Genomic DNA, 26,705 nt, shown 5'->3' on the forward strand with positions numbered 1-26,705 from the left:
TTTGTTTTTTAAGTGAGACTTAGTCTTAACATGAAATGCACAATCTGATTGGGAAAAGTCCCATTAAATGCATTTGTATTTTTTAGACATATCCAATGGCTGGAAATTGCAGATGATGTAATATTTTTTCAGAAGCGATCAAATCCATAGTTAAGCCATTTAAAGGCTTTAAAAATGCTACAATAATAGATTAATATGCAAAAATTTGCAGGAGTTGCATAAAATGCCTGTTATCATGGCTGTACTTAATAACCAAGTAGAAGCTCATATGCTAATATTGGAAAATGAATATCTCATCCCATGCTGCTAGTATAGGCAAGGCTTATGCCACTCCATATTATGAAGATCAGGTATTTGTATCTCAGCCACACCTGCATATATGCTAAAGAAAGTGCATGGAAGAATCATAAAAGAAGCAGCAGCTACTGGTTTATAGTTCTCTTAAATTTGTAATTTTGAATCTAAATAGATTCATGTGATCTTGTTGCCCACTGAGCTGGGTGGTACTTCCCCACCTGAATACTGTTCTGGTGGATCTTGTAATATGATCCAGTTGGAATTCATAACTTGGATCTGTGTTAGTCTGCTGCAGGAAAAAATACTTTTGGCACTAGAAGATTATTATTTATTGTGGTGTTGTGTGGTTTTCGTGTTCTGGTAGCATTTTCTCTTGATGTTTCGCCTGGATCTGTGGCTGGCATCTTCAGAGGATCTGATGGTAGTAAAGCAAGTGGAGTATATATACCTGTGGAATGTCCAGGGTGGACAGGTATATATACTCCACTGGTACATATACTCCACTTGCTTTACTACCATCAGATCCTCTGAAGATGCAGCCACAGATCCAGGCGAAACATCAGGAGAAAATGCTACCAGAACACGGCCATACAGCCCAAAAACCACACAACACCCCAGTGATTCCGCCTGTGAAAGCCTTTGACAATACAATATTTATTGTGACATTTTTTCATATGATAGCTTATACTACAATGACTCTGCTAGTCCCTAACATACCATCAGGATTCTCCTCCTCACCGTGGAGTATAAAACAGTTGATCTGTACAGCATTTGCTTTATCTTTGTAAGTGGCTTCCTGCTTGCAAGCTTTAAAACAACTTTTCCAAAATAAACAACACAAATATGTTTTAAAGTACCATTCATTTTATTGCATTGCCCCCTTATTTCTAAATGTAAACGTGACTTCCAGTTTGTAGGTCTGGTGCTGTTATATGCAATCCTTTGATATATGCAGTCCTTAAATAACAGACTGTTGTTCCTACCCATCTTCCAACATGCTGTGTTTAGAAGTGGAATGGAAGTTCTGTTTTTAATATTTTGATTAGCAAGTACGTGCCCCTTTTATAATAGTTAGCTTTTGCATTCCCCTTTAAACAGTCCCTTTGACAGCTAAATATTGTAATTAATGTTGCCTTCTTTTATAACTCACTGACAAAGACAGAAAAAAATCTGTATAGCTTAACTGCATATCAATCTATTAAATACCCATAAAGATACTCAGGATCTAATTGTAAAAGCTTAAAACACAAGAAGCAGCTGCCAATTTCTGAAAGTTTATGCATAAAGGATAGCCTTCTGTGAGTGGTTGCTTATAGTTTTCTAAGGGCTGGGAAAACTCTAGCTTTATTGGTGCCTTTTGTTCGTTAAACATCTTGTATAATATTTCTTGTATAATCTACATAAGCATACAGAATAGGATACACCAGGGAAACTTGGTCAGAGTAGTGGTCCACTCTCTTGGTCAGGTTCTGGATCTGCAGAAGAACTGTACTGTAGCTATTGATGATCCTTCGCTTTCAGCTTCTCTTGCAAGGCTAGAAGCTTTATTTACATGGAAGTGGGTTCCGTTGACATGAACATGCTGCACAGGCCCACCTTTCCCAGTGAAACTATTTCCCATTCGTGTATCTTAAAACTGGTTCAGCAAATGTTTTAAAATGGGTTTTCTGAACCTATTCACATATAATATCACTTCTAGATATCTTGGCAGTCACATCATTACTTCCTGCAAGAGCTGATGTCAGAGTGGCCCTGTACATTTACACTTAGCACCATGTTGATGTGGCATTGTGGTTCCAGTTTAAATTATTGTGATATCCAGTCAACTTAAGTTGTGATGTCTAGTCAACCTCTTTGAGTTTGAGAGTTGATCCATGGAGCCTAGGTACACTATAAGTCCTGGGTGTGGACAAAAGTTTCTGACAGCCTGTACTATGGTATAACAGTTTCAGACTTCAGCTTTGGAGATCCAGGTTCAAATCCCCAATCGGCCATGAAGTCCACTGGGTGGCCTAGAATCATAGAGATGGAAAGGCCCATCTAGTCTAATCCAGTGCTCAATGCAGGATAAGCCTAAGGCATTCCTGACAAGTATTTGTCCAACACCTGCTCAAAGACTGCAAGTGACGGGGAGCTCATCCCATCCCTAGATGGCTGATGCTACTATTGAACAACAATTAAGCTGGCTTTAATCATTCCACTAGAGATTACTCATCCCTCCCTAAATGTTGGACCTTGATTTAGCAGCTTTCAAACAAAAGAAAATGTGGTTGCCATCCCTATGTGGCCATGAAACTTGCTGTGTGCCCTTGAGCTAGTAACATATCCTCAGCCTAGCTTTCTTTAAGAGTGGTTATGAAAGTAAAACCCAGAAGTAAGAACTACATTCAACCTCCAGAAGCCCTTGGAAACATCATAACATGAAAATATAGTAGATACTTATAAAACCTTAGTAAATGCAGTTGAAAAATAGTGACTTTTAAAACAGGTAACTGATTTATATCAGAAAAAACAGGATTTGGGAATCTAGCTTGGGTCAGTCTTAACCTTAACAGGCAAAACCATAATTTCTTGGAACTTGCCATAGCTTTGTATTTCTTGAAGGGGAGCAAGTTATTGGACGATCCTTCAACGTCACATTCCCTTTTCTAGATGTTCTACGTTCTTTTAAAGAAATTGTAGAAATAATTCAATCTGTCTTCTTGCTTTTCAAGGCTTGATAGCTGATCTTGCTTCACTGTAGGATGTTTTATCAAAAGCATGACAATTTCTTGTATGAAATGGTTGGTATATTGCAGTGCCACATTTGAGTCTAAGGCCCTAGATGGGAGCTTTCTTGAGGGTTATGTTACTGCAAGCTGCTATTAATGCCTACAGTAGGGTATCTATTCTACGCTCAAGAGATGGCTCTATGTCAGTAAACTGAAAGACTAGCAAGGATTGATACTTAAGAAGAGAAAGGCAGCAGTATTAGTAGCATATTAATTACAGTTCCTCAGATTCTGGCATGGCCAGTATCCACCCCCGCGGTACTCTGTTAAAGCTGGGTCTATTCAACATCAGCTCCAAGCTGCTCAGGGTATCTGTCTGAGCTTCATTCATCTCAGACACAGGTACTGGGTACACATCGTTCAGTAATAGCCCACCAAATGGGGTTGGAGTCCTGCAAGTACAAAAAAAGAGAGCTACAGTGTGTTTGCAAACAAAGATTGCATTTCAAGTGTAAGTGGAAAAAGAGACACAGTTCCTCAGCTACCCATTACAATTCTTGGCTCTCAGTACAATGATTCATTGTTAAAGCAGATCACAAAGAAAAACTGCTCCCATTGTCTTTTGTGCCAGTTTGGCCTCAAAGGACTGAGCCAGTCAAGTGTGTTGTTTTATTGAATTTGTACTTCTACAGACTTCACTGATGTGCTTCATTTCCCCTTCTCTCCCCGCCCCCCACCTTCATGTGAGTCCAGTTCTTGGACTGCCTAACAGATAACTTGTAATGTATGAAGATATGTCCATATAGTGTACGTTTATAAAAGGGATGGGACAGAGCTACAATTACTCTGTGCTCAGTCAGTGATCTTTCATTACAGGTTTTTTGTCCAATCACAGCTGACTGAAAACTGCGAAGTTTTTATCTTTAAAAAAAAACACAATAGGGGGTTTTCAAGGCAAGAGACAGGTGGTTTGCTATTGCCTGCTTCCATATCCCAACACTGATATTCCTAGGGAGTCACTAATCCAAATACTGAGGGCTGAGAGCATATGACTCACCCAGCAAGCTTCTGTGGCACAAGTAGGGATTTGAACTTTGGTTTCCCATCTTTTACTCTGATACCTTAACCACTACACGCTGGCTCTCACTAGAGTGTCTACAAAATATTGATGGTGATTAGTTGCTGTTCATTTGTTCTGCAGACCTGTGACCCTATTGTGAAAATGTGATTGTATTTCCAGCAGTTACCAATATTTTTTTATATATCCTTTTCCCAGGAGCCATGCCCTTGTGTTTATATTCAGAATGATTGTCTACTTTAAGGCAGGGCTCCCCAGTGTGACATCATTTTTGCTGGCTCCCACCATTTTTTTTTTTAGAAAGTGGGTAAGGTCAGGAGGGGCTTTTAGAGTTTTTTATGTTTATGGTTATAATGCAAACAGTGGATTTACATAAGGTGATTTACTTGTGTAAATAGTGGAATGGTATTCTAAAAACGTAGTGGGACTTGATTCTGAGGCTCTTTTCGCACAGCAAATGTGTAACAGGTTGCAGTCAGGATAAAAAAACCTGTTTATGTGTTCACATGCATCTGTGCAGGCAGCAATTGGAGCCCAAGGAAACGCGTCTCTTTTCTTTTTACTTCCCACCAAAGTGTAGCTACGCAGGCATGCACAAATGAACCCCCACAGCCATTCTGATGTCTCACTATACGACCATCTGCACATGCGTACTTCTGCAGATGTAAGCTGCGAAATTTTTAAAAAGGAGGCAAGTGAAGTGCCTCCTGCCTGCCAATTCACCTGTGAGCAGCTGCAACCTGGGATATTTGAAAAGTGTGAATCTAAAAAAAAAACGGTTTGGGGAAAATAACACGGGGCAGATTCATTTTAGGGAAGGGATCTGTGCGAAGTTTTAAAAGTGTGATTCTAAAAAAACCGGTTTGGGGAAAATAACACGGGGCAGACTCGTTTTAGGGAAGGGATCTGTGCGAAGTTGCCCCCTCAAACGGGTTTTTTACAGTCCTACACTCGTGTTTTGGCCCGTGTGGAGGAGGCCAGACTAAATATAATTGGGTTGTATGGCTAAAATTTGTAATGTTTCTAACTGGAACTTCTGTTAAGTCATTAGCTCTCCACAGTTTTAATGTATTCTTATTACTCTGCAGCAAAAGTAATTGTAATGATTTCAATGTGTGTGATTTTAAACTGAGAGCTGAGTTGGACAGAGAAAGGGGGATTGAGAGGGGGTTGAGACAGCGATATATGATTGGCTGATTCTAGAGTGTGCATGTGGGAGGGCTGTGCTGGACTGGCAGAAGGTGTCAAAGAGAGAGGGGAAGGTGACGGTTTCAGAGTGAGAAGTCAGAGAGGGTCAAAGCTCTGTGAGAATTTGTCAGAGTGTCGGCCATCCACTTTGCCTTATAAGCTTGTACACGCTACCACAAGTCAGAGCCTCAATAAACTGTTAGACAAAACAAAGACAAGAGTCAAAGAGAACTGAGAGACGCAGAGAAGCTGTCAGAAAAGTATCAGAGTGAATTCATGTTGAGTGAAATCCTCAAAGTATTTGTTGCCTCAGTTTTATTTTATTTTGTAAATATTTCGCTTGAAACCTTGAAGTTACTTATCAGTGACAAATAAAATCTTGCTTTGTTTGAAGAAACATTAGAATCCCACTCCTTAGGATCACGTAGGATCACTTTACGATGCCTTATAGCTTGTACATGCTACCACAAGGAGATAAAGGGGTTTATGTTCCTGGTGGCGGCTATTATATGGGGAAGAATTAAGGGAACAAATATTACTTGACACTTATTATATATTTATTTATAAAGAAAAAAAGTGGACATCGCTTTTGGTGACCATGGGTGGAATGGTCATCGCAGTAATGTTGAAGGCAAATTAAAACTTGGAACACTAAGAAGAACAGGAATATGTTTGTCCTTAATGTCACTTTTGTAATTTGCATTGCAAACTTCCCAGAGCCCATTGTTTGTCAGATTTTTTTTTAAAAAAATAGGAAACTAAATCAGTTTGACTTCTTCCTCTGCTGAACTTTCCATTGTTGCAAAGCAAACTTGAAAGAGAACAGTGTCCTTTTATTTCCCACGAGGGAACCTCTGAGCACGATTTGGAATGCAAAGTTTCTATTTCCTAAGGGATTTGGGAGGAGTTTTAAATTCACTTCCAAGATTAACTTTTTTTTTCTGCTGCAGCTCTTGAAACTGTATGTCACATCATAATAACCACTGAGGCATTAAAGTGGAGTGGTAGGCATTGCATTGCCTTCCTGTGAAATTGAGCATTACGGCTGTAATTAAAGCAAAGTGTTAGAGAAAGGAAATTTTATGGGGAATTAAACAGCCCTGCTTCTCATGTGAATGTTGCTTTTGCTCCAAGGCCAGAAATAAATTGAAAGCTGTGGATGGAGGAACATGAGTACCAAGAAAAGTTAAAGATAAGTGTCAGGAACCATTTCCTGATTCAGCATGTGATCACCAGTCACCCAGCAGACTTCCATGGGGGAGTGTGTTGAGGAGAATCTGAAATTGGGTCTTCTATGCCCGAGTCAGATATTCTAACCCTTCCCCTCACTGATTTTATAATATCTAAGCTCTCCAGCACTAAACACTTGGGTTGTTTGTCAAATGTACAAAAAGTATCTTCTAAATAAAGTAGGATCAATTATTTTCTCTAAATCCTTAAGAGCTGTGTGGAAAACTAACCATTCCTGTGTGGAAAACTAACCAAGCAACAAATTTGACCACCTGTGTGCTGACATTCCAGCACTTCTTGACAAAAGGTTGAACATTATTTCTATTCTCTTCCCTTCAAACTCAGTTCATTTTCTGAAATGTCTATATTTTAACAAAATGAACTAATGATTGCTGAAATGACCCAACAAATACATTATTGGTTAAATTGTGATCATATTTGAAAGTTTCACCATATTATTTGAGGGGTCCCCTTCGCAAACTAATAACTGGATTCACAAAATAGAGGCAGCTGCTACCAGTATGTCCAACATAAATGATCATGACTTCCTGATATATGAAGAAATGCTAACATAACATGGATCTGCAGTGTCTTCCTGCTAGATCCAACAACAGAATAGCTTGCGATGTCAGTTTGCCAAGAACCAAGTGAGCTTTTAACACCCTGTAGAAGAATAACTTGTTATCCTTGCTACTTTTCACAGATATTTCACACTCAATAAAAACAGCCAGTGAGCTGTTCAGACCTGTGATTTAGTAGCCAGGAAAAGGCTGAACGGAGGCAATGTAAAGTAAACGCTCTATTCTTACAGTTAGCCTGGAGATACAGCTTAAAACAGCTTAGAACAGTGTTTCCCAACCTGTAGGTCAGGACCCAAAAGTGGGTCGTGGCTGCTCCTCTTCTTTGCATCCTTTTCTTCCTTTCCTCCTTGTAACTTCTCATATTCTCATCTCATCCTCTCTTTTTATTACAAAAATGGAGTGGGGGTGGGGGGTGGGAACTGTCCAACAACTAGTAACTTCATGGTAGTAGCTGAAGGAAGGGGTGGGTGGAGCAGATAGGACTTGTAGGTGGGAGCTGTTCAGCATACAGCACAAAAAAAGAGGAGGATGGAAAAAGACAAGTGTGCGTGTGGGCTCTGTCTTGGTACTGCTCCTTCAGCAGCCTAAACTCTTGCCAGCCCCCCACACTGTCTCACTACCCTCCACCTGCTGTGAGAGATTTACTGCACCAAACTCCTTGCTGTCAACGTCTTCATTGCCATCTTTGCACATCTCAATCCAGTGCTCTCCCAACTGTACCTCCTCAAACTCCCATTCTGGCCCAGCTGGCAGAGGAGGAGGAGGAAATGAACTCCCACCTTCTTAGGGCTCATAGTGGGGGCAGCTGCACCTCTTGTGTGATGTGTGTTGGGTTCTCAAAAACATCTGGTTGGGCACTATACAAAATGGAATGCTGCAATGGGTGGGTGCCAAGATTGGTCCAAGGCACCAAAAACATTGGACCAGTCTTGGATGGGTCATTTGTACATGTACAAATTTGTATATGTGGGTCACTCTACCAAAAAGATTGGGAACCACTGGTATAGCACACAATCATCAGGCATCTGTACTGGTAGTTCAGTCAGGATTTGGGAGCTTTAGAATGATCTACCCATGATCAAATCCTGAACTGCTATGGATGCTGGAATTTTTATCTTTAAAAATTTGTTACAAAGGGCAGTCTTGGTTTTCACACACAAGAAGTGCCTTCTCAAATCATGTCAATAGGGATTGACTGTTATGGTGACATAGAAAACTGTAGTGTCAGCTCACAGCTGCCAATTCAGTTGAGACTCCCGCGCAGGCCATAGGCTAAGTAAAAACGTAACTGCAGGTAGAAGGATGTATGAGTGAGGTGATCCTTTTTATCTTGGTGCTAAAGATCAACCTGCATCTGTTTCCACATATATGGTTGTAACTAAGTATTGGTTGTAAGAATGGTTTGCAGAAATGATGGTTTGACTATTCTCCCCTCCCCCCTTTCACGTATAAAATGTAAATAGATGTATACAGACTCAACCTAGGAGACTGAAAAACGTTTAGTAAGTGTGAATCTGAAGATGACACATGAGAAGCTGATTAAACACGTAAACTGTTTTATTTCTCTCTCATGGGGAAATGGTCAAGTCTTGGATTTAATAGTCAAGTCATTTTAAAATTTGGCAGATGAAAAGGTAACAAGAATGAGGGAAATTACACATAACTATATACACCAGATAATTTGTCACAAGAATGTAGCTGGTTTCTTCTACAGACAAGTGTCTGTGACTGCTGAGAGAGATCACTTGGCTGTCACTCCTTTGGTAAATAGGCATATGTTAATTTGACACAGATTTCTAAAGTTTGTGCTGGCAGGAACATACAAATAAGTTCTAATTTTCCTTATTAAACACTAGATAGGATTACATCCCCCCCCCCTTTCCTTGCAGCTATTTCCCTTAAGTAAGGACTACGGCTTCACCAGTATACTGGTTTATCATTGCAAATAGTAAAACTGTTCCAGTGCATACTTAAAGCAGTTTACCTTTGTGGACATGCTTTTTCAACTCAGGGAAGGAAAAACAATCACTTGAACACACTTTTGAGTGAAATGGTAGGTGAAAAAAGGATGAATCACTTCTCTTCACCACCAGCAGCATTTGTCAGCTCTGGGTTGAGAAATACCTGGAAATTTTGGGGAGGGGGGGTGGGGGGGCTTAGGAAAGGGAAGGACCCTAACAGGGTAGAATGGCATAGAGTCTACTTTCCAAATCAGTCATTTTCTCCCGGGGAACTGACTGCTATAATCTGGCGACTTGTAATTCCAAGAAATCTCCAACCACCATCTGGAGGGTAGCAACTCATTTTTCTAGAGCAGGGGTAGGGAACCTGCGGCTCTCCAGATGTTCAGGAACTACAATTCCCATCAGCCCCTACCAGCATGGCCAATTGGCCATGCTGACAGAGGCTGATGGGAATTGTAGTTCCTGAACATCTGGAGAGCCGCAGGTTCCCTACCCCTGTTCTAGAGCTATCAACCATGCATTTCTGAAGTGGTTTGTAGAACAAAAAGGGCTAGCAGTGCTCTAATCCTGAATCCTCTAAAAGGTTAAAAGTTCAGCTAGAAGAAGAAACATTCTAAGATATCTGGAAAAAAGAGTGTGTAAGCTTTCAAGACCAAAGCCCGGTGTCTTAAAATTCAGTTTATTTTGGCTAGAAATTGCTAGAGTGTATGCTTAAGTAAAAAAAAAAAATCTGCTTTCTATTTTCTGTATTACCAATGTTTATCAGAGATATATTCCAGAATAAGAGGTATTCTGAGCATGCTATAAAAATATCAATAAAATATAGAAAAGGTACCCAGCCACTACCTGTTGAAGCTCCGGTCAACAGTATTCACTTTTCTGGGAGGCTCAGGCAAACGGGTCTCACTATCAGTCTGATAATCCTCGCTGCTCAGGAACTCTCGCCAAGGACACTGGTAGGCTTTGGGGATGATTGTGCTGTTGAACTTCTCAGGAGGCACGCCTTTTAGAGGCCCGGAATAGCCTGCAGTTGAGAATGCCAAATTGAACATCTTAATTACAGAAATGACATTGAGGTGTCTGCGCTTCATGATCTCTCTGTGTTTGGAATGTGCAGGACATTTCTCCTTTTCCTAAAATGGAGAATAGGAAAGGAATGGGCTTTCTTGTGTCAGAGATAACGCAAATGTCCCATTCCAATTTGCATTAAGAAAATTTGCACAAGATGAGGAAGGGCGTGGAAGGAAGGAACACAAGCAACTCCTGGAAAAAAGATTGTGGAGGCCACTTTCCATGCATGGTAAAGGGGGAGGGATTTTCAGCAGTGCTTTTCTTGCCCTACCAGTGGTGAATCTTGGAGAGGGGGGTGTCTTGTGACCCAAGTGCCACCTGCCTTGGTCACGTGAGGGGCACATTCAACTGTCCCTTCCCTTGTGTGCTCCTACCCACCATCCTTCATTCCCCCACCACCTTACCTGCCCCACCACCCCCAACTTCACATGGCCTGCTGTCTCACACAGCCTACTGCCTTGCATGGCCCCAGTTCTTCCTCTCCCCCCCCCCCACCCCATGACCAGCCTCCAGTCGTACAGCTGCAAAACAGTGGGGAAGTTCAGGGGCTATGGAGGGCCATTTTGCAGTGGTACGCCACTGCATCCCACATACCACCACTTTGTCTCTCATACTTTAAGTGAGCCCTCACAAACTAGTTTGTTTCCCCATCAATGCCTGGGGACACATCCATCTCTCTTGCAATAATTATTGTTGTTGGAGAGAAATATCCCTTGTGGCTTGCTTTCTTGGAGGGAATATTTGGTTTTTTTCTTTCTTGTACTCTACTGTTATGATTCTGAGTTTCACAGTCATTGTAGATGCTTGATCCCTGGTAAGGACCTTGATTCTGCCAATATTAACTGCATGAGCCAGAATTAAACTGGGGTTTTCTAGGAGTTGTTCCTTTGACCCTGTTATCTGAAATACTGAAAACAATCTTGTCTCTTAACATTAAACCTCTGAAGGCTACTTAGTACACAGAAAACTCTGGCAGCCTCAACAATAGACTTTTTAATTGTTTTTTTTAATTGCACACACAGAACAAGAACTTAGTGAGGCCTCTCTAATACATGCCTTGATTGGGGAAAGAGGAACTAACTTGTGAGGGCTCACACATATGTACATCTATCCATCTATCCATTTATCATCTATCTCAGTGGTGGCGAACCTGTGGCACTCAGAGCCCTCTCTGTGGGCATGCGCGCACAGAGTTTGTCATGTGGGGGTGCTTGCTTCTGAGTAAACCCTCCTAGGGTTGTGATTCACCTGTTCGAAGTGTTGCACAGTTGCTTCAAATCAGGGGTCTTCAAATTATGGCCCTCCAGATGCACACAGACTACAATTCCCATGAGCCCTACCACTTGGCCATGCTGGCAGGGGCTGATGGGAATTGTAGTCCATGAACATCTGGAGGGCCATAGTTTGAAGACCCCTGCTTCAAAGCAAAGCCACTGACTATCACCAAGCTTCCTCCCATGTAACGCATGCCTCGGAGCCAACCATTTTCCCCTAAACTAAAACCTCAGTATTCAGGTTAAATTGCCGTGTTGGCACTTTGCGATAAATAAGTGGGTTTTGGGTTGCAGTTTGGGCACTCGGTCTCAAAAAGGTTCGCCATCACCGATCTATCTTCTATCTATCCTCTATCTATCTATCTTCTATCTATCATCACAGGGTCCACTGACAACTCCTTGGGACATGGTTTCGGAGGCCGAGTAGGCTGCAGCAGGAAGAGTTTAAGGTTGCCATCTGCAGATAGGGAAATCCCTGAAGATGTGAGAATGGATCTTGGGGAAGGCTGAATTCAGTGAGGGGAGGGAATCAGTGGGGTATAATGCCATTGAGTTCACCCTCCAGAACTGCCATTTTCTCCAGAGGAATGGATCTTTGTAGTCTGGAGATCAGTTGAAGTTCCTAGAGATATCCAGGCTCCACTTCAATGTAGGCAATTCTAAAATTTGCCCTTAACGTATACCAGGGGTGGCCAACCTCTGGTGCTCCAGATGTTAATGGACTACAATTCCCACCAGCCCCTGCCAGCATGGCCAATTGCCATGCCATGAGAAGTGTAGTCCATGAACATCTGGAGCACCAGAGGTTGGCCACCCCTGACTTATACCATTTTCAGAGTAAAGTTGACAGGAGATGAGTGCATGAATCCACCACATCTTCCTGCGTAGTAATGCTCTGTGATGTCCTAGTATCTAGTGCCTGCCTCCCCCGACTCCCCACTTCCAATTCTCTGGCAGCATTTTAAAAGCTTATTTAATTGCCACTTCCATCGAAACTATTATACGCAATGGAAAACATAGCACATGGCAGGCACGACTTTACAAAAAGGCAGGTCTTGCTAATAGGCTTCCACAGCAACCTAAATGCTATTCTAACAAAGTGCTATGTTTTCCATTGCATATAATAATGGTTTCAATGGAAGTAGCAATTAAATAAGCTTTTAAAATGCTACCAGAGAATTGGACTTCTTGACAATGTGGGTGCACACTGCTCCGACTTCCACAGGAGGATGCACGACCACATTGTCATCTTTATCCTGAAAAGTGTATAGTGCGGGTCTGCTCCCATGGCATGTAGGCTCCATCCCACTGAAACAGTATTTTATAAGATGTAGTAGGGCCTTTTACTTATGATAAAGTACTCTGAAAGAACTGGGAATGTCCAGGGCTAGAAAGAATTCACACTGGGATCCAGAAGCCTGGACATAAGCAAGTTCTTGGGACACACTATGCAAAAATAGTTGAGGTGAGGGTTCACTAGCTCAGCTCTTACTGGATGAAGGAGGGAAAAGAGTGTGCTCCTTGTTCAGGCCAGTTCTTGCCTTGTTCTTTGTTCAACTGCAGTTTGGTCACACCAACAGCAGCACAAGTTGTTTCTCTATCGATGGATCTTGTGTCAACCTTGTCTGTTATTCAGAAATGGACTGGGTGGGAGGAGTGGAGAGAAGGGCTGCAGCTCCGACCCAACCTATTGGTCTATTTCTGAGGATGGACCTTGCCTCATCCACCTCTCATTAAATGTCCTAACAGTAATGGGGGATTTTTTAAAAAAGGTGTCTGGTTAGCCATCTCAGGAGAGTTTTCTTCATGGTTAACAAGGAATGCACTTCCTCCGCAATCAGCCTGGAATTTGTCTGGAATTTTGAACAAATGGCACAAGCTTCACTTCAGGATGTATCCCTATAAATTAGCTTTGAGTAATAAGAACACAAGGACTCTCGTAGTATTACCCCAGCTGTAATCACTTACCATTATATAGACCATAATGAAACTGAATTATCCACTTGTGCTCTTAATAACTGCACTTGTGTTGATAGCCAGGCTCAGAAAAGCAGGGCACAAATGTTTTGGTAAATGAACAAATATTCTGGCTTCCTACCTGGAGCAAGGTTATCAGGATTCAAAGCTTTGCTCATCTGCAAAACTTTGTCTGTCTTCTTAGGTACTTTGGGGGGTGATGGCTTTCCTGAGGCTGCCTCATGAAGCTGTGTCGGATTATTCTCCTTCCCTTCTGCATTAGGAAGAGGCTGGTAGACAAAGGAAAAGAGGCAGAAATTGCAAAGAGGGTCTGTCATCAGAGTTGTCTACTTAGCTTATTCAGGATAGGGTGTTCTGGGAAAAGTGGAGGAATAAAGGGGAAAGAAATAACCTTAATCAGCTGTTTGGCAGGAAGATGCTTTTTGGGTTCAAGAGTGGGAGAATAATTTTGCATTCATTTGAGGCAGGCAAAATAAGAACAATTGCCACACACACGGGGTCTTTTCACACAGCGTGGCGCTGACCAGTGTTTTTCTTTACCCTTCCCCATCTCTTCATTTTCCATTTGCTGTCTTTCCATGGTTTCCCTGACATTTCTTTGTGCTTCCTCAAATCATACCAAAGGTACTTTGAAAAAGCACACAGAGATGGCAATGAAAGACAACAAATGAAAAATGGGGGTGTGAGGAACCTCAGAGTAAAAACACTGCAGGTTAGCACCCAAACCACGGGGAAACCTCTGTGGAGGGCCGGATTAGCCCTAAGCACTGAAAAGATTATGGTACCCCCATATATGGTATACGTAATTCAAAATAAAATCAATAGTAAACTGTAAAATATATTCTAATTAATAAATATCATTATTTGCATGAAACAAAACACCTATTATTCCATTGCTTTCTTGCCTTGAAGATACACAGCTTTTTAACTTACACAAATCAAAGATGAAAATGTTTACTGTTGCTTACTTATAACTTTGTTTATGCTACAAAAAGTTTTCTTCTCCATTTTTTAATTGCAAAGTCTTTGATCATATCCTCAACATTAATATGACATTACTCATTACTTAAGGCTCTAAGCATGCGCTTATTATGCTTAATGGTTAATCCAGGGCTGCCTCTTGTGTGAGAACACCCATTCACTTCTCCCAGAAACCACTGTGTCTGGAACTCAGTCCAAAGCTACTTTGCTCAGTGTTCCAGTTTTGTACAGTCCTGCAAGGTGAATTTAGCTCAAGTCCTACTTCTCAAATAGAAATTCTTAATTGTGGGAATTGAGAACCAAAGCACATCTAGACCAATAAATGAATGGATTTTATACTACTGTAACTGTCAAAGTTTGGCCTAGAGAATTCTGGAAACTGTAGATGAAAGAAATGGTAACAAGTCTGTATTTGAGGTCCTTGTTGCCTGACTTACAGAACTACAAGTTCTTTGTGGGAAAACAATTAGTATTATATCTGTTTAAGTCTATAGCAAGGATCCCCAGTGTGATACCCATGGATGTCATGATGCCTGTTGACAGTTTTCTCTGGTGTTTACCAAATGTTTTTAGAAAATGGGTGGGCCAGTGAGACTTTTACCCAGCGGGATTGCTGATTTTTTTTAAAAAAATGCTTTGACAGCAACTGATGCCACAGCATAAGGGCCTTCACTGTGTGGCTGAAGGTAAGCTGTGCATATGCAAGAAAATGTTTTAAAACAATATGTTCATTTTGAAAGGCATCTTGTTAATCAGAGCTTCTGACTGAAATGTTGAAGAGTTACTATGGGATTTATGCATAACTTCATTCCCTACAACCCAATGGAAATTACACTGAAGAAGGCTCACAGCCATTGCTGGCTACTTTTAGTTAAAGTTTTGTTATAAGTATAACATGTGTCCAAAACTACAAACAATACAACAGTGCAACCAGGAACTGCGGCAGCCAGAGTTTTCAGAGCACATTACAGTCTCTGATAGTTTCAAATCATTGCTGTTCATACAAACCTTTGCATATTTTGGAAGCACAGACATATGGAATTTCTGTTCCACCAGCCTTGAAGCTTGGACGAGACTGGTACACGTCCGGATTCCAGTTAGCTTAGTGGACTTTCATTGTATTACAAAGGACCTTTGCTTCGTACTACACAGGATTTTTATCAGTTTAATTAGGGTCCACATTTCAAATATCTTGTGGTACTGTTGTATAGTTTGTGGTTTGGGACACGTATTACACTTACAAGAGTTCATCTGAAAGAAGACAGCAATTGCTGTGAGCCTTCCTCAGTGTAATTTCTATTGGGTATAATTTCTATTGGGTTGTACTGGTATTTGTCTTCCCCTTAATTCTAATGATGGTAACTTTACTCCATGATATGGTTTGGTTGGCTGTCTTTTGGTTGTGCCCATTATTCTAAATCAGAATTCCAAAGTGCCCACTGGCTCAAAAAGGTTGGGGACCTATAGGTTGGGGACCTATAGTCCAAGATTTTCTTATAAGAAGAAAGCTATACTTTTATTCCATGATTTTGCAACCATGTCTTTGAGAGCTTCCATTGCATATTACATTTCACTTTCATTCCATTATAAAATCAAAGCTCTTTTACACTGAAAGATCACATAAGCAATTGCGAACCAGTCTGATATAGTGGTTAGGGTCTTGGACTAGGATTTGAGAGACCCAGATTCAAATCTACTCTGTCATGAAGCTTGCTTGGTGAAACTTGCTTATACTGAAAGATCACATATGTAATTAAGAACAAGAGTGATACAGTGGTTAGGATCTCAGACTAAGATCTGCGAGTCCCAGATTTGAATGTCTACTCTATCGTTGAAGCTTGCTGGGTGACCTTGGGTCAATCAAACACTCTCAGACTAACCTACCTCAGGTTAGTCTAACCTAACCTAAAATGTAAGGTGCTTTGGGCCACCCTTGGGGGGGAAAGGTAGGGTGTACCACAGCAGTGAAATATTTAACAAGAATATTGACTTAACATCATGTTAATAACCATTTAGTAAACCAGAATGGTGCTGCCTCCTGGCAAATGCTCAACCTGTCTCAGTATTTCTGAGGTAACTTCAGGTACCATACTGGACACTAAAGAAATGGGTCCAGTCCCACCCCTTCTATGTAAGTGTCACAGACCATTTGCCCATTTGCTGTTCCATCTGCTTCATGGATTGGATGCAAGCTGCCTGCTGCTGTTCTGTTTGAGGCCTGCAGGGAGGAGAAAGAAAATATTCATATCATGGCACAGGTAAGAACCGTAAGAACTCCTGTGACGGTGAATACTTAAAAAGTCCCTAGTTGATTGGTTTTAACATTACCTTTGGTTGAAATTTGCAATCAAACTGGTTTCCAGTTACGGTTTCCAGGCAAACTATTATTTGCCAACAAAAAAGGGAAGAAGAAAATTGTAGCAGATTGTACAATTGTAGCAGGAAGAGGGAACTCCCAAGCTTTTAAACTTGTGATTACAGGATCCTGTCCAAGAATGGTTGAATAGAGATCCACTAGTGATGGTTATAGATAAGCTGGAGGGGAGGACCATGGGAAGTTTCAGGACTGCTACACCATTTTGTCACCCCTACCAGACTCCAGTTCAAATGACAGGAGAATTACATGAAGGTAAAAGAGCCTAGAGAGCCTTTTCCAGCTCATTTCATCGCTGGCAGAAATGCCTTGGCTTCCATTATTGTAAAATTTTATTCAAATAAGGCATAGTTGCTATATTGGGGGCGGGAAAGGCCTTTGCTGAACAAACAGGAATAAAAGCCCTCACATCCACATTCATACTTTAAAACTAGCAAAGAGGTCTCCCTCACCTCTCAACAGATTGGATGGAGAAGATAGGGCCTGTCATGTTCTGGCAGTCCCTGAGACCACTGTTTAGGGATGGAACTCAAGGTTCATTGGGTCATCTGTGAGTATGATCACCTCTTCATGCCCTAACACCTCCTGCAGTTGTTGCTGAGCAATACATTCACTGAACTACCAGGAGCTTTCTGTCTCACCCTGTGATGTGAAAGCACGACTCACAATTCTGTAACTTGTAGGATATTCCAGCACAAACTGCTGTACCCTCTTCTGCCTTTTCTGGTAAAGCTTGGAACCCCTGTTTATCGGCAGGTTTAGCTCTTCCATCATCAAGTCCTGAGGGATGCTAACCTTCTTACCCAGGTCTAGCTGTGGGACTGGGAAAAGACACATATCCACATACATAAAGAGAGAGAGAGAGAGAGAGAGAGAGAGAGAGAGAGAGAGAGAGAGAGAGAGAATAATAGTAAGATCCATCCTAGGCGGTCAGGTGATAAATGAATACTAAAAGATGCAGGATGTTGCAATGAATGGGGTACATGAGTGAAAAAAGGTTGGGAACCACTGGCTTGCTACGATTTGTAAGGTCCAAGCTCCCTAGACCCAACTCTTTTTTGGGGAATGGAAATTTAAAGGTCCATAGACGCCCAATTCAGTTTGGGACATTAGTGAGGGGAGGAGGTACTCCTGCCTTCCCTCCAACAATGTTTTCCTGGGGGAAGGTTGTTTACCCCATTCTGGACTGGCACATGTAGTATTCCATGTGCATGCTGACCCCAGGGGAAATCTGGCCCTGGCTTATTAGAAAATATAATTCTGTTATTGGTTTAGTTTGTTAGCCAGAAGTTTAGTTAGTTTGTTAGGTGGAAGTCAGATCTGAAGAGTCAGAGGCAGGTGGTCTTGCTGGCAATATGTTGATATCACTACTGACGTGCTGATGTCACTTCCCATGTGCCCAGAGTGATGTCAGCACATCACAAGGTGATGCCAGGGGCACCGGGCTTTGGGCAAAACTTTATAGTTTAAACATCAGTTAACCAGGATGCTCTATTGCCTCCCATTTGCCACCATTTCTACCCACCCCCCACCAGGCAGCAGTGAGGACGTGCCAGCCACAAGTGGAGGATTTCCCACCCTGTCAGGGTTAGGTAAACCTAAAAAAGCATGGACTCTAGGTGGGACTTAGAGATCTCCTGGAATTGCAACTTATTTCCAGGCAATAGACTTTTGTCCTCCTGGAGAAAATAGCAACTTTGGAAGGTAGGCTTTATGTAGGGTTACCAACTCCAAGTTCAAAAACACCTGGAGATTTGAAGGTGTAGCCTAGGAGAGTGGAATTAGAGGCAAGGGAAATTGAGAAACTTTAATGCCACACAGCCCACCTTCCAAAGCAGCCATTTTGTCCAGGAGAAGTGGAATAAATGTTTTACATCATCAAGTGATAAGTGATTAAAATAATCTGGAGATCAGTTGTAATTCTGGGAGATCTCCAGCGCCCAGCTGGAGGTTGGCAACCGTAGCTCTATGTCCAGCTGAAGTCCCTTCCTTCTCCTGCTTCTCCTCAAGCTCTACCCCCAAAATCTCCAGGAATTTCTCTAGCTGGAGCTGGCAAACATTAGCACAGAGAGGGCTCCCCTAAAAACACTATGCAAACATTAATTGCAGCATTCCCTCCAACAGTGGACTCTGGAGAAACTAGGAAGATAATTTCTGAATGGTACTCATGCTAATTTGCCTATTTAACATCTGAAGCTCTCATAACCCTCAGAGTTTTATGAAGTCTCCACAATATCCCTGCGGAGTGTTAAAAAGGATTTTGTGGCTGCAGTGTGCTCAGAAATATTTAATAGTGGCAAAAATGACAAGCAAACATTAGAAACGGCAGCCAAGGCTGACTTACCAAATTCTCCAGTGAGCTCCCTCACGATAGCCTGGGCCTGCATTTTCCGCTCTCTATGCTGATCATAACGTGGAAGGGGAAACATCTTCTTAACTGCAAAAGAAGTAAGAGGTGATTGCTGTTTTCACATTCTTTAATGCTTTTGCCGGAATTGGGCTTATTCAGGAAGGTATACATCTTGCTCATGTGTTCTAAAACTTGAAACTCTGCAATGTGTTAGAAGTGTAGTAATACATTAAAATGTTCATGGTTTTTGTGCATCTCTTGCTTTACATTAAAATTTCTGAAACAAATACACAGCTGTTCCTTGAGAAGTAGTTGGTAAGTCCATTCACTTAGACTAAGCAGATCTATTTTTATGACCACCTATGGCTGTAGGCCAACTGTTCTTTAATTAAAGAACCTGTTCCTTATTTTAGTAAACACTCATGGAATGGAAGTGATGCCCGGTAACTACAACTTCAATACATTATAAGGTGCTATATTCTAACCAAGTACTGGTAATGTTGTAGCATGCACAAACTTGTGTGTGTAAAGTGTTGACAAGTTGCAGCCAACTTAGGGCAACCCTTTAGAGCTTTCAAGGGAAGTAAGAAGCAGAGGTGGTTTTTCATTGCGTTCCTCTGCAACATCTTCATTTGTGGTCTCCCATTCAAGTACCAGCCCGGCTTAGCTTCTGAGATCTAATGGGATCAGACTGTCCTATACCATTCAGCATACCCCTGACACACATAAGACATCGTTTCCTTATAGTGTTACATTGTTCTGGCTCATGTGAGACATTGTTTTCTTTCTGTGTCTCAAGGTGTTCCTTATTTTGAAGTTCTTCAAGTAGAAATCTCAAACAAATTCTAATTACTGCCAAATATTAACCTTTGAGGCCTTCCGAATCATTCAGAAAGCTCAGGGTTCCTGAGCTTCACTTCAGAGTTACACTCTTCGCCGGGCTACAAGACAGTATTTCCTAAATCAGCAGCAACTATTTTGAGCTACTGATCTGGCAGGATGAGGAGATGTAACCCTGATCCTTGGACTGTAAAGGATGCAGGCTGGGATTTTTGGGATGATGATGTCAGAGGTTGGAAAAAGGATGGAATGCTTAATCTTAAGACCCCAGAGGCCCAAATAAATACAGCAAGTACACACATCTTTGTATTGCAAATATAATTTGATTGTAAAGGGACTAGAGGCATCATTAATCTTTACCCACTTCTGTTCACTTGGCAGAAATACCACCAGCATAAACTGATATATCCTCGGGGAACCTATTCCTGTCACTGCAGCATAGCTGAAAGTTATCACTTGTTGGCTGGTCCCAAATCTGGCTTTTCTACTGTGTGAATTCTATGTGCATTCAGTAATCCTGAACAGTAAATGTGTCCAAATTTTTTTTGTTGGGGGGGAGGGGGGAGAGACAGGGACCAGCTGCCTCTGTTGCTGCAGAATTTCTTCCTCCAAAGAACCTGGTGCCAGTCCTAGCAGCTCTCTGCACTTTTCCGTCAGTTTAAAAACAGGAGCACCACAATAATACTTCATCAGTTTAGCACCAGCAACTTAGCTAGGGCTTTTAGGAGCCATGATCGTGTCTCCATGCTTCATCTCTGTTTCCTCTAATATAACATTTGTCACCTGAGCATTTCAAGTCTATGGTATCTTTCGCACAGGAACTGCACAGTGTGGTTTCTCTGTTGCAAATAAAGCACAGCAGCAACAGGGCTTCCATATGGCATGTATCCCCATAGTTTCCTTGCCCCAGTCCCACCAGCAGTATCTATCCGCCTGTCACCAGAACTTTTGCAGTTTTAAAAAAAAAAATCAGCACTAGAATATCATTATATTGACATATCATTTTAACTATAGAGTAGCTATTCTCTAAATTTGCAACTTTCCTCTTTTTTTTAAAGAAAGTGAGTCTCTAGCCCAGGGGTAGGGAACCTGCGGCTCTCCAGATGTTCAGGAACTACAATTCCCATCAGCCCCTACCAGCATGGCCAATTGGCCATGCTGACAGAGGCTGATGGGAATTGTAGTTCCTGAACATCTGGAGAGCCGCAGGTTCCCTACCCCTGCTCTAGCCTATTACCTTGCAAGGATATGTCTTTGCCCTTATATTTCTACAAGGGGAAAGGCTAGGAAGCTGCTAGACACTTAAAATTCTGACATTCTAGTACCATTTTTTAAAAATGTCCCCTCCATTGGTTGGGGGAGGAAATCACTGCCACCAGGGTTACTACCTCTGGGTTGGAAATGCTTGGAGATTTTGGAGCCAAGGTGGGTGTGATTTGGGGAGGGAAGTGACCTCATCAGGGTCTAATACCATAAAGCCCACCCTCCAGAGGAACTCATTTCTATTGTCTGGAGATCAGCTGTAATAGTGGGAAATCTATAGGTTCCACCTAAAGGTCAGCAACCCTAGGGACAAGGTCAGGGGAAACAACTGCCACGTTGGCAAGAAAATCCAAATTTTCCACCCACGCCTCAATCATTCAAGCTTTCCTGTGATCTTTTCCAAAACTTTGCAGCAAAATTGGTTTGTGAAAGATCAGAAAAAAAGCAAAATAACCCCCAGAGGTGAACAAATACACCACAATGTTGGGATGAAGCAAGAAAAGCCTGCTTCCCAAAAGCATTGAACTTGGACAGATAACCCAGTCAGAAGTTGAGTGTGTATTTTAGGGTTTGCCTTTTTCACTATTTTCCCTCACCTCATTTCATCTTACATACTTCCAAGACACACTCCAAATAAAAATCAGTTCTTTAATGAACTAAAATGCCAGGCAACTATTGACAGTCTCTAGATTATTCTCATCCCTGCAAGTCATTTTGGCATGTCTACTATTTATTTCGGGGAATGCTAAACAATTCCTAATGATTATCCATGTGAGGTAAATGTCTGGTTAACTGAAGAGATGGCTTTCTTTCTTTCTTTATTTAGCTTTATTTGTATTCTTCCCTTCTCCCCAGTGCGGACCCAGAGATCGTTTTCATTGCCTTCTTTAATCCTCACAACAGCTCTGTGAAGTGGGTTAAGCTTAAAGTGTGTGAGCAGCCTAAAGTCACCCACCAAACTTTCCCCAGTAGGGATTCAAACCTGGGTCTCCCAGGTCTACCATTCTAGCCACTACACCACACTGGCTCTTATTAGCATGTAAACTTTAATGTGGATTTAAACATACATTATATACACACACATGCAAAAGCCCGTGCCTAGGATTTTGAAATATTTTTTCTGGGATCATCCCTTTTTCAAAGAGTACCTGAAGTTGCCAGTCAGACCATCAGATCAGCACTATTTACTCTGATCCAGGATATCGGGGCAAGGTCTTTTATACCATCTACCATCTGATCTTTTAAAGAGGAGATGATGGGAACTGGACCTGGGACATTTTGCATGGAAAGTAGATGCTCTAACAATGAGCTACAGCTCCTCCAAGAAAGATTTTTGTGTTGGTTGGGTTTAAAAATCATTTTCTGTCAGCCCACGAGCTTTTTGGAAGAGTAATATACTCGTTAGCATGATGGATCAGAAGTAGGGGGACCTGTATTTGGATTCATGAAGCTCACTCAGCTTAGGTCAATCAACTTCTGTCAGTCTAATCTATTTCACAAGGTTATTGTAAAGATACGACAATACTGAGCAAAATTGCTCTGAGGTTCTGGGATGAAGGGAAATAAAATGTGAGAGACAGGTATGAGCTCTCTAAGTCAAGCCAGGGCTGTTTACTAAATTGTCTGGAGGACACTATTTTTTTCTCAGAATTCAAGAGCCAGAGTCATTTAGTGAATTCAAGAAGCATTATCTCCCCGAAAGCTTCAAAGGAAACCTAACCAGCCTCTGTTCCTTCTACATCACAAAGGCAACTCTGTCAGATAGCATGATATCTGCCTAGACAGCTGGAAATTGGAAAACTAATTAGCACTTAACTGCCTGAGCTAATGTTACAGAGCCAACAGAGCCATACATATCTTTCAGGATTTGATATTATCCCCAGCTTGGACCAAGAACACAGCTTTCTTCTACCACTCTGTAGGGACATTTGGCATTCCTTCATGGCACCTGCAGTGATTTGATGCTAGAGGCAAGATAGGGGACTTACTGGACAAATGTTTAGTCCCTATTTGGCACACACTATACTAGAAGCAATTTCCACCATTGTACGTGTCTACAAGAGAAAGTGGTATAGTGGTTAGAGACTGATTAGGAAGACCTGGATTCAAATTTGCATATTAGCATAAATTTGTCACTGTCCAGCATACTTCAGAGGATTGTGATAAAGCTAACCCTATAAGGATGTTCTGGGCAACCATATTAAAAACTCCTTCCTTCTGATTCATCAATCTTGTTCAGATATTGTAACAAACATATTTCAAAGCAATCCACCGTAACTATGAAGCCAGCGTCTCATTCTGCATGCCCCCTTCTCTCAATTCTGGTTATTTGTGCCTCTTTTTTTCTTAGGTCCTTTGGTAAAGAAGCAATCTCATTTTCTACTTTTGCACAGTGCCCCAACTGTATTAGAGCCTTCACATGGTACTATAAAAACAGATGCAATAAACCATACTGTGGGGCTGGATGTGTTAACGGAGCTCAGATACTTCTGCTGCTAAGTTCAGCTCTTGTCCCAACAGCAGGTGCTGGCATACCCTTTGCTAGTTAAAATCCCAGTCTTCCAGGGTCTGCCTGTGCACTCAGACAGACTCCTGTGGAGCAGTTTAATCCTCAATAACATGTCTATCATGCAGTCAACCAGTCCAGATAGCTGCCTTTTCCCCCACTTCAGCATTTGGTCACAGCAGCCACTCCCTTCCACAAGCACCCTCTGAAATGAGAGAAAGGATTTGGCCCCCTACCTGCTCGTTCCCCTTCTATAAAGCCTTGTGAAGTTTTTCAGATGCTTCCCAGGTGAGGGCACAGATAATCCTGTTTTGGCCTCCTCCTCAGTACCTTTTCTCATCCAAGAGATTCTCTTAATTGGCACTTTCCAGCTGCCAGGCCTTGCCCCTGTGCCTTTTTCGATCTCTCCAGCTGAGATTCCAAGGCCCTAATCCATGTTACATCAGAAGTTTATTTCTGGCTGAGAAAGGGGGTGGCTCAGAACAGAGTTTCGTTCTCTTGGACTGGGAGGGGCTGAGAACAAATTAATGCATGCAGTATATTATATGGAAGTAGAGTGGCCAAGTGTTTACCACTGTATTTGTGACTTTTACAGTAGTTGAAAGGAAAGCATTGGCAGATGATGGTTTATTTATATCCCACCTTATCTCTTTAGACTTATGTCAGCTAACAAAACATCAACAAATTGCAAAGACACATTAAATGATGCAAAATTCCACAGCAGTATCCTAGTTTCAACAAGCTACATAGTACAGACCACAGTCTTTCATAACTGTTCCAAGTAACTTTGTGAATCATAAGGTACAGTGCCACTCAATTGCCTGCATAGAAAAGCCGCCTTGAATAATTCAGTTTTGCATAGTTTGAGGAAAGCCAGGGGACTGGGGGCCTTCCTAACCTCCCCAGGCAGGACATTCCATAAGGTGGGGGCCATAACAGAGAAGGCACATGGACAGGCAGTTGTTGATTGTGCCCATTTTCAGACTGGCACCTGCAGAAGGCCCTGCTCTGATGAGTGAAGCTGTTATAGTGGAGTATAAGGGGAAAAAATACTCTCACATTCTGTAAAAACCTCACATTGCCATCTTTTCAAACTTGTTTACTGTTAAGACAGTTATTCAACCAGACACTTAGGGGAAGAACATCTGCATTGTCCATTTAATATTTCATGACTTAAAACCAACGGCTTTGACACAACAGAGAAACAGCAAGGAGAGTGCGGAATGGCGTGTGTGGGTGTGGGTGTGTTGACCCACATTGTACTGCAAATCCTCTTGTCATACCCCACACAACTGTATCCAACCAGTTCTCGGTTCTGATGGCATATATGGATGTCCGGGACCCAGGCCTCTTGACTTCTCCAACCGTCCCAGCAACCTCGCCCCAAGCTACTTACTCTGCCCAGCAGGAAGCCAACCCACCAGCCCTTTCCTCCCAGGAGCCAAACAGAGCTTTAAAGCAGTGGCGTAGGAGGTTAAGAGCTCATATATCTAATCTGGAGGAACCGGGTTTGATTCCCAGCTCTGCCACCTGAGCTGTGGAGGCTTATCTGGGGAATTCAGATTAGCCTGTACACTCCCACACACGCCAGCTGGGTGACCTTGGGCTAGTCACAGCTCTTCTGAGCTCTCTCAGCCCCACCCACCTCACAGGGTGTTTGTTGTGAGGGGGGAAGGGCAAGGAGATTGTAAGCCCCTTTGAGTCTCCTGCAGGAGAGAAAGGAGGGATATAAATCCAAACTCCTCCTCCTCCTCCTCCTCCTCCTCCTCTTCTTCTTCTTCTTCTTCTTCTTCTTCTTCTTCTTCTTCTTCTTCTTCTTCTTCTTCTTCTTCTTCTTCTTCTTCTTCTTCTTCTTCTTCTTCTTCTTCTTCTTCTTCTAAAGGCGGAGGCCCAGGAAGGGCCCATCCAAAGGGGTGGGCTCAGGGGTGGACTTATGGGGGAGAAGGAAGCTATAAAAACCTCAGGGGGTCAGGGAGAAGGAGGCTAGTTGGTGGCTACCTATTGTAAGGCATTGATTCAACACAGAACTAAAAAAAAGTGGGCGAGGGAAATCACAAAATGGCAGCCAGGAATTGTTTCAAGGGGATGACTGTGAACAAAAGGGGAAAGTTTTACAAACATTTTACAAATGTTTTAGGAGATTTATGTGGAAAGGGACTCTGCCTGCCTTTTGAGAAGACCTTATCTTGTGGGGCAGCAAGTTGGAATCTCAGGAACATCAACTAATCACTCGATGGTTTTGCCTAAGCAATAAGCATTCTGTATATGCCAGTTTATAGCACATGCAGCACACATGAATTTGAGATGGGAGTAGGGTTGCCACAGCCCGACTGGGAGCAGGGGATTCCCCCCCCCTTACCAACCTTAAAATGAGATCTAGGCCTTGATGGCATGCATGATGTCATTTCCAGAATTTATGTCAACATGTTTGTTTGTTTGTTTATTATATTTATATACCGCCCTCCCCCGGAGGGTTCAGGGCGGTTGACAACATTGAGGGAGATGCTCTTACATTTGGGCAAAACTTTATAAAAAGTTTCTGCCATTGGATTCCCCCCAAAATACTGTGTCTACCTAGATGTCACCAACGTGATGATATCACTTCAGGAAGTGATGGCACCTTGATGACGTTGAGGCCTAGGCCACACTTCAAACATAGCAAGACCCCTACTCCCTCTTCCGCTGGTTACCAGTGGTATTTGGTTACCCTAGATGGGAAGCAATGATCTATCACTTTCAGTGCTACTATATTTTATGAGCCACTATGGTACACTGATTCAAGTGTCAGACTAGTATCTGGGAGACCCCAGTTTGAATTTTCACTCTGCCATTGAAGATGGGAGGTCTTGCTGGAAGATCTTGCGTCAGTCACACACTCCCAGCTTAATTTACTTCAGTTGCTGAGAGGATAAAATAGAACAGAACAATGTAAACTGTTGTGGGATTCCACAGGGGGAAAAGATGGGATATAAATAATATAAGATAAATTCAAATAAATATGCTGAGATTGTAGGACTGAT

The 26,705-nt window shown here is 42.1% G+C and overlaps 1 protein-coding gene and 1 long non-coding RNA gene across 3 annotated transcripts; one reads left to right on the top strand and one right to left on the bottom strand.

The window, feature by feature from the left end:
• Positions 1 to 732: 732 nt before the first annotated feature.
• Positions 733 to 1,160, top strand: LOC125429697. Its single transcript, XR_007244028.1, has 2 exons — positions 733 to 769; positions 892 to 1,160. It is a non-coding gene; the product is annotated as an uncharacterized LOC125429697 (long non-coding RNA).
• MYOZ3 (myozenin 3) lies at positions 1,142 to 25,251 on the bottom strand. Of its 2 annotated transcripts, XM_048491029.1 has the most exons (7): positions 23,922 to 25,251; positions 19,071 to 19,163; positions 17,393 to 17,547; positions 16,499 to 16,570; positions 13,493 to 13,640; positions 9,896 to 10,073; positions 1,142 to 3,460 (listed from the first exon to the last, which is right to left on the bottom strand). In XM_048491029.1, the coding sequence occupies exons 2-7, from the start codon at positions 19,153 to 19,155 to the stop codon at positions 3,283 to 3,285; spliced, it is 816 nt and encodes a 271-aa protein (XP_048346986.1). In that variant the 5' UTR covers positions 19,156 to 19,163; positions 23,922 to 25,251; the 3' UTR covers positions 1,142 to 3,282. The 2 variants fall into 2 exon arrangements, with proteins under 2 accessions (XP_048346986.1, XP_048346988.1); XM_048491031.1 differs by lacking the exon at positions 16,499 to 16,570.
• Positions 25,252 to 26,705: the final 1,454 nt, after the last annotated feature.

This window comes from Sphaerodactylus townsendi, linkage group LG03 (assembly GCF_021028975.2).
Source record: "Sphaerodactylus townsendi isolate TG3544 linkage group LG03, MPM_Stown_v2.3, whole genome shotgun sequence".
NCBI lineage: Eukaryota > Metazoa > Chordata > Lepidosauria > Squamata > Sphaerodactylidae > Sphaerodactylus > Sphaerodactylus townsendi.

Coding starts and splice junctions, on each gene's coding strand:
- MYOZ3 (XM_048491029.1), bottom strand. CDS start 19,155: ATGTTTCCCCTTCCACGTTATGATCAGCATAGAGAGCGGAAAATGCAG. Junction 17,548..19,070: donor GGAGCTCACTGGAGAATTTG/GTAAGTCAGCCT, acceptor GTCTTTTCCCAG/TCCCACAGCTAGACCTGGGT. Junction 13,641..16,498: donor GAACAGCAAATGGGCAAATG/GTCTGTGACACT, acceptor TTTGTCTACCAG/CCTCTTCCTAATGCAGAAGG.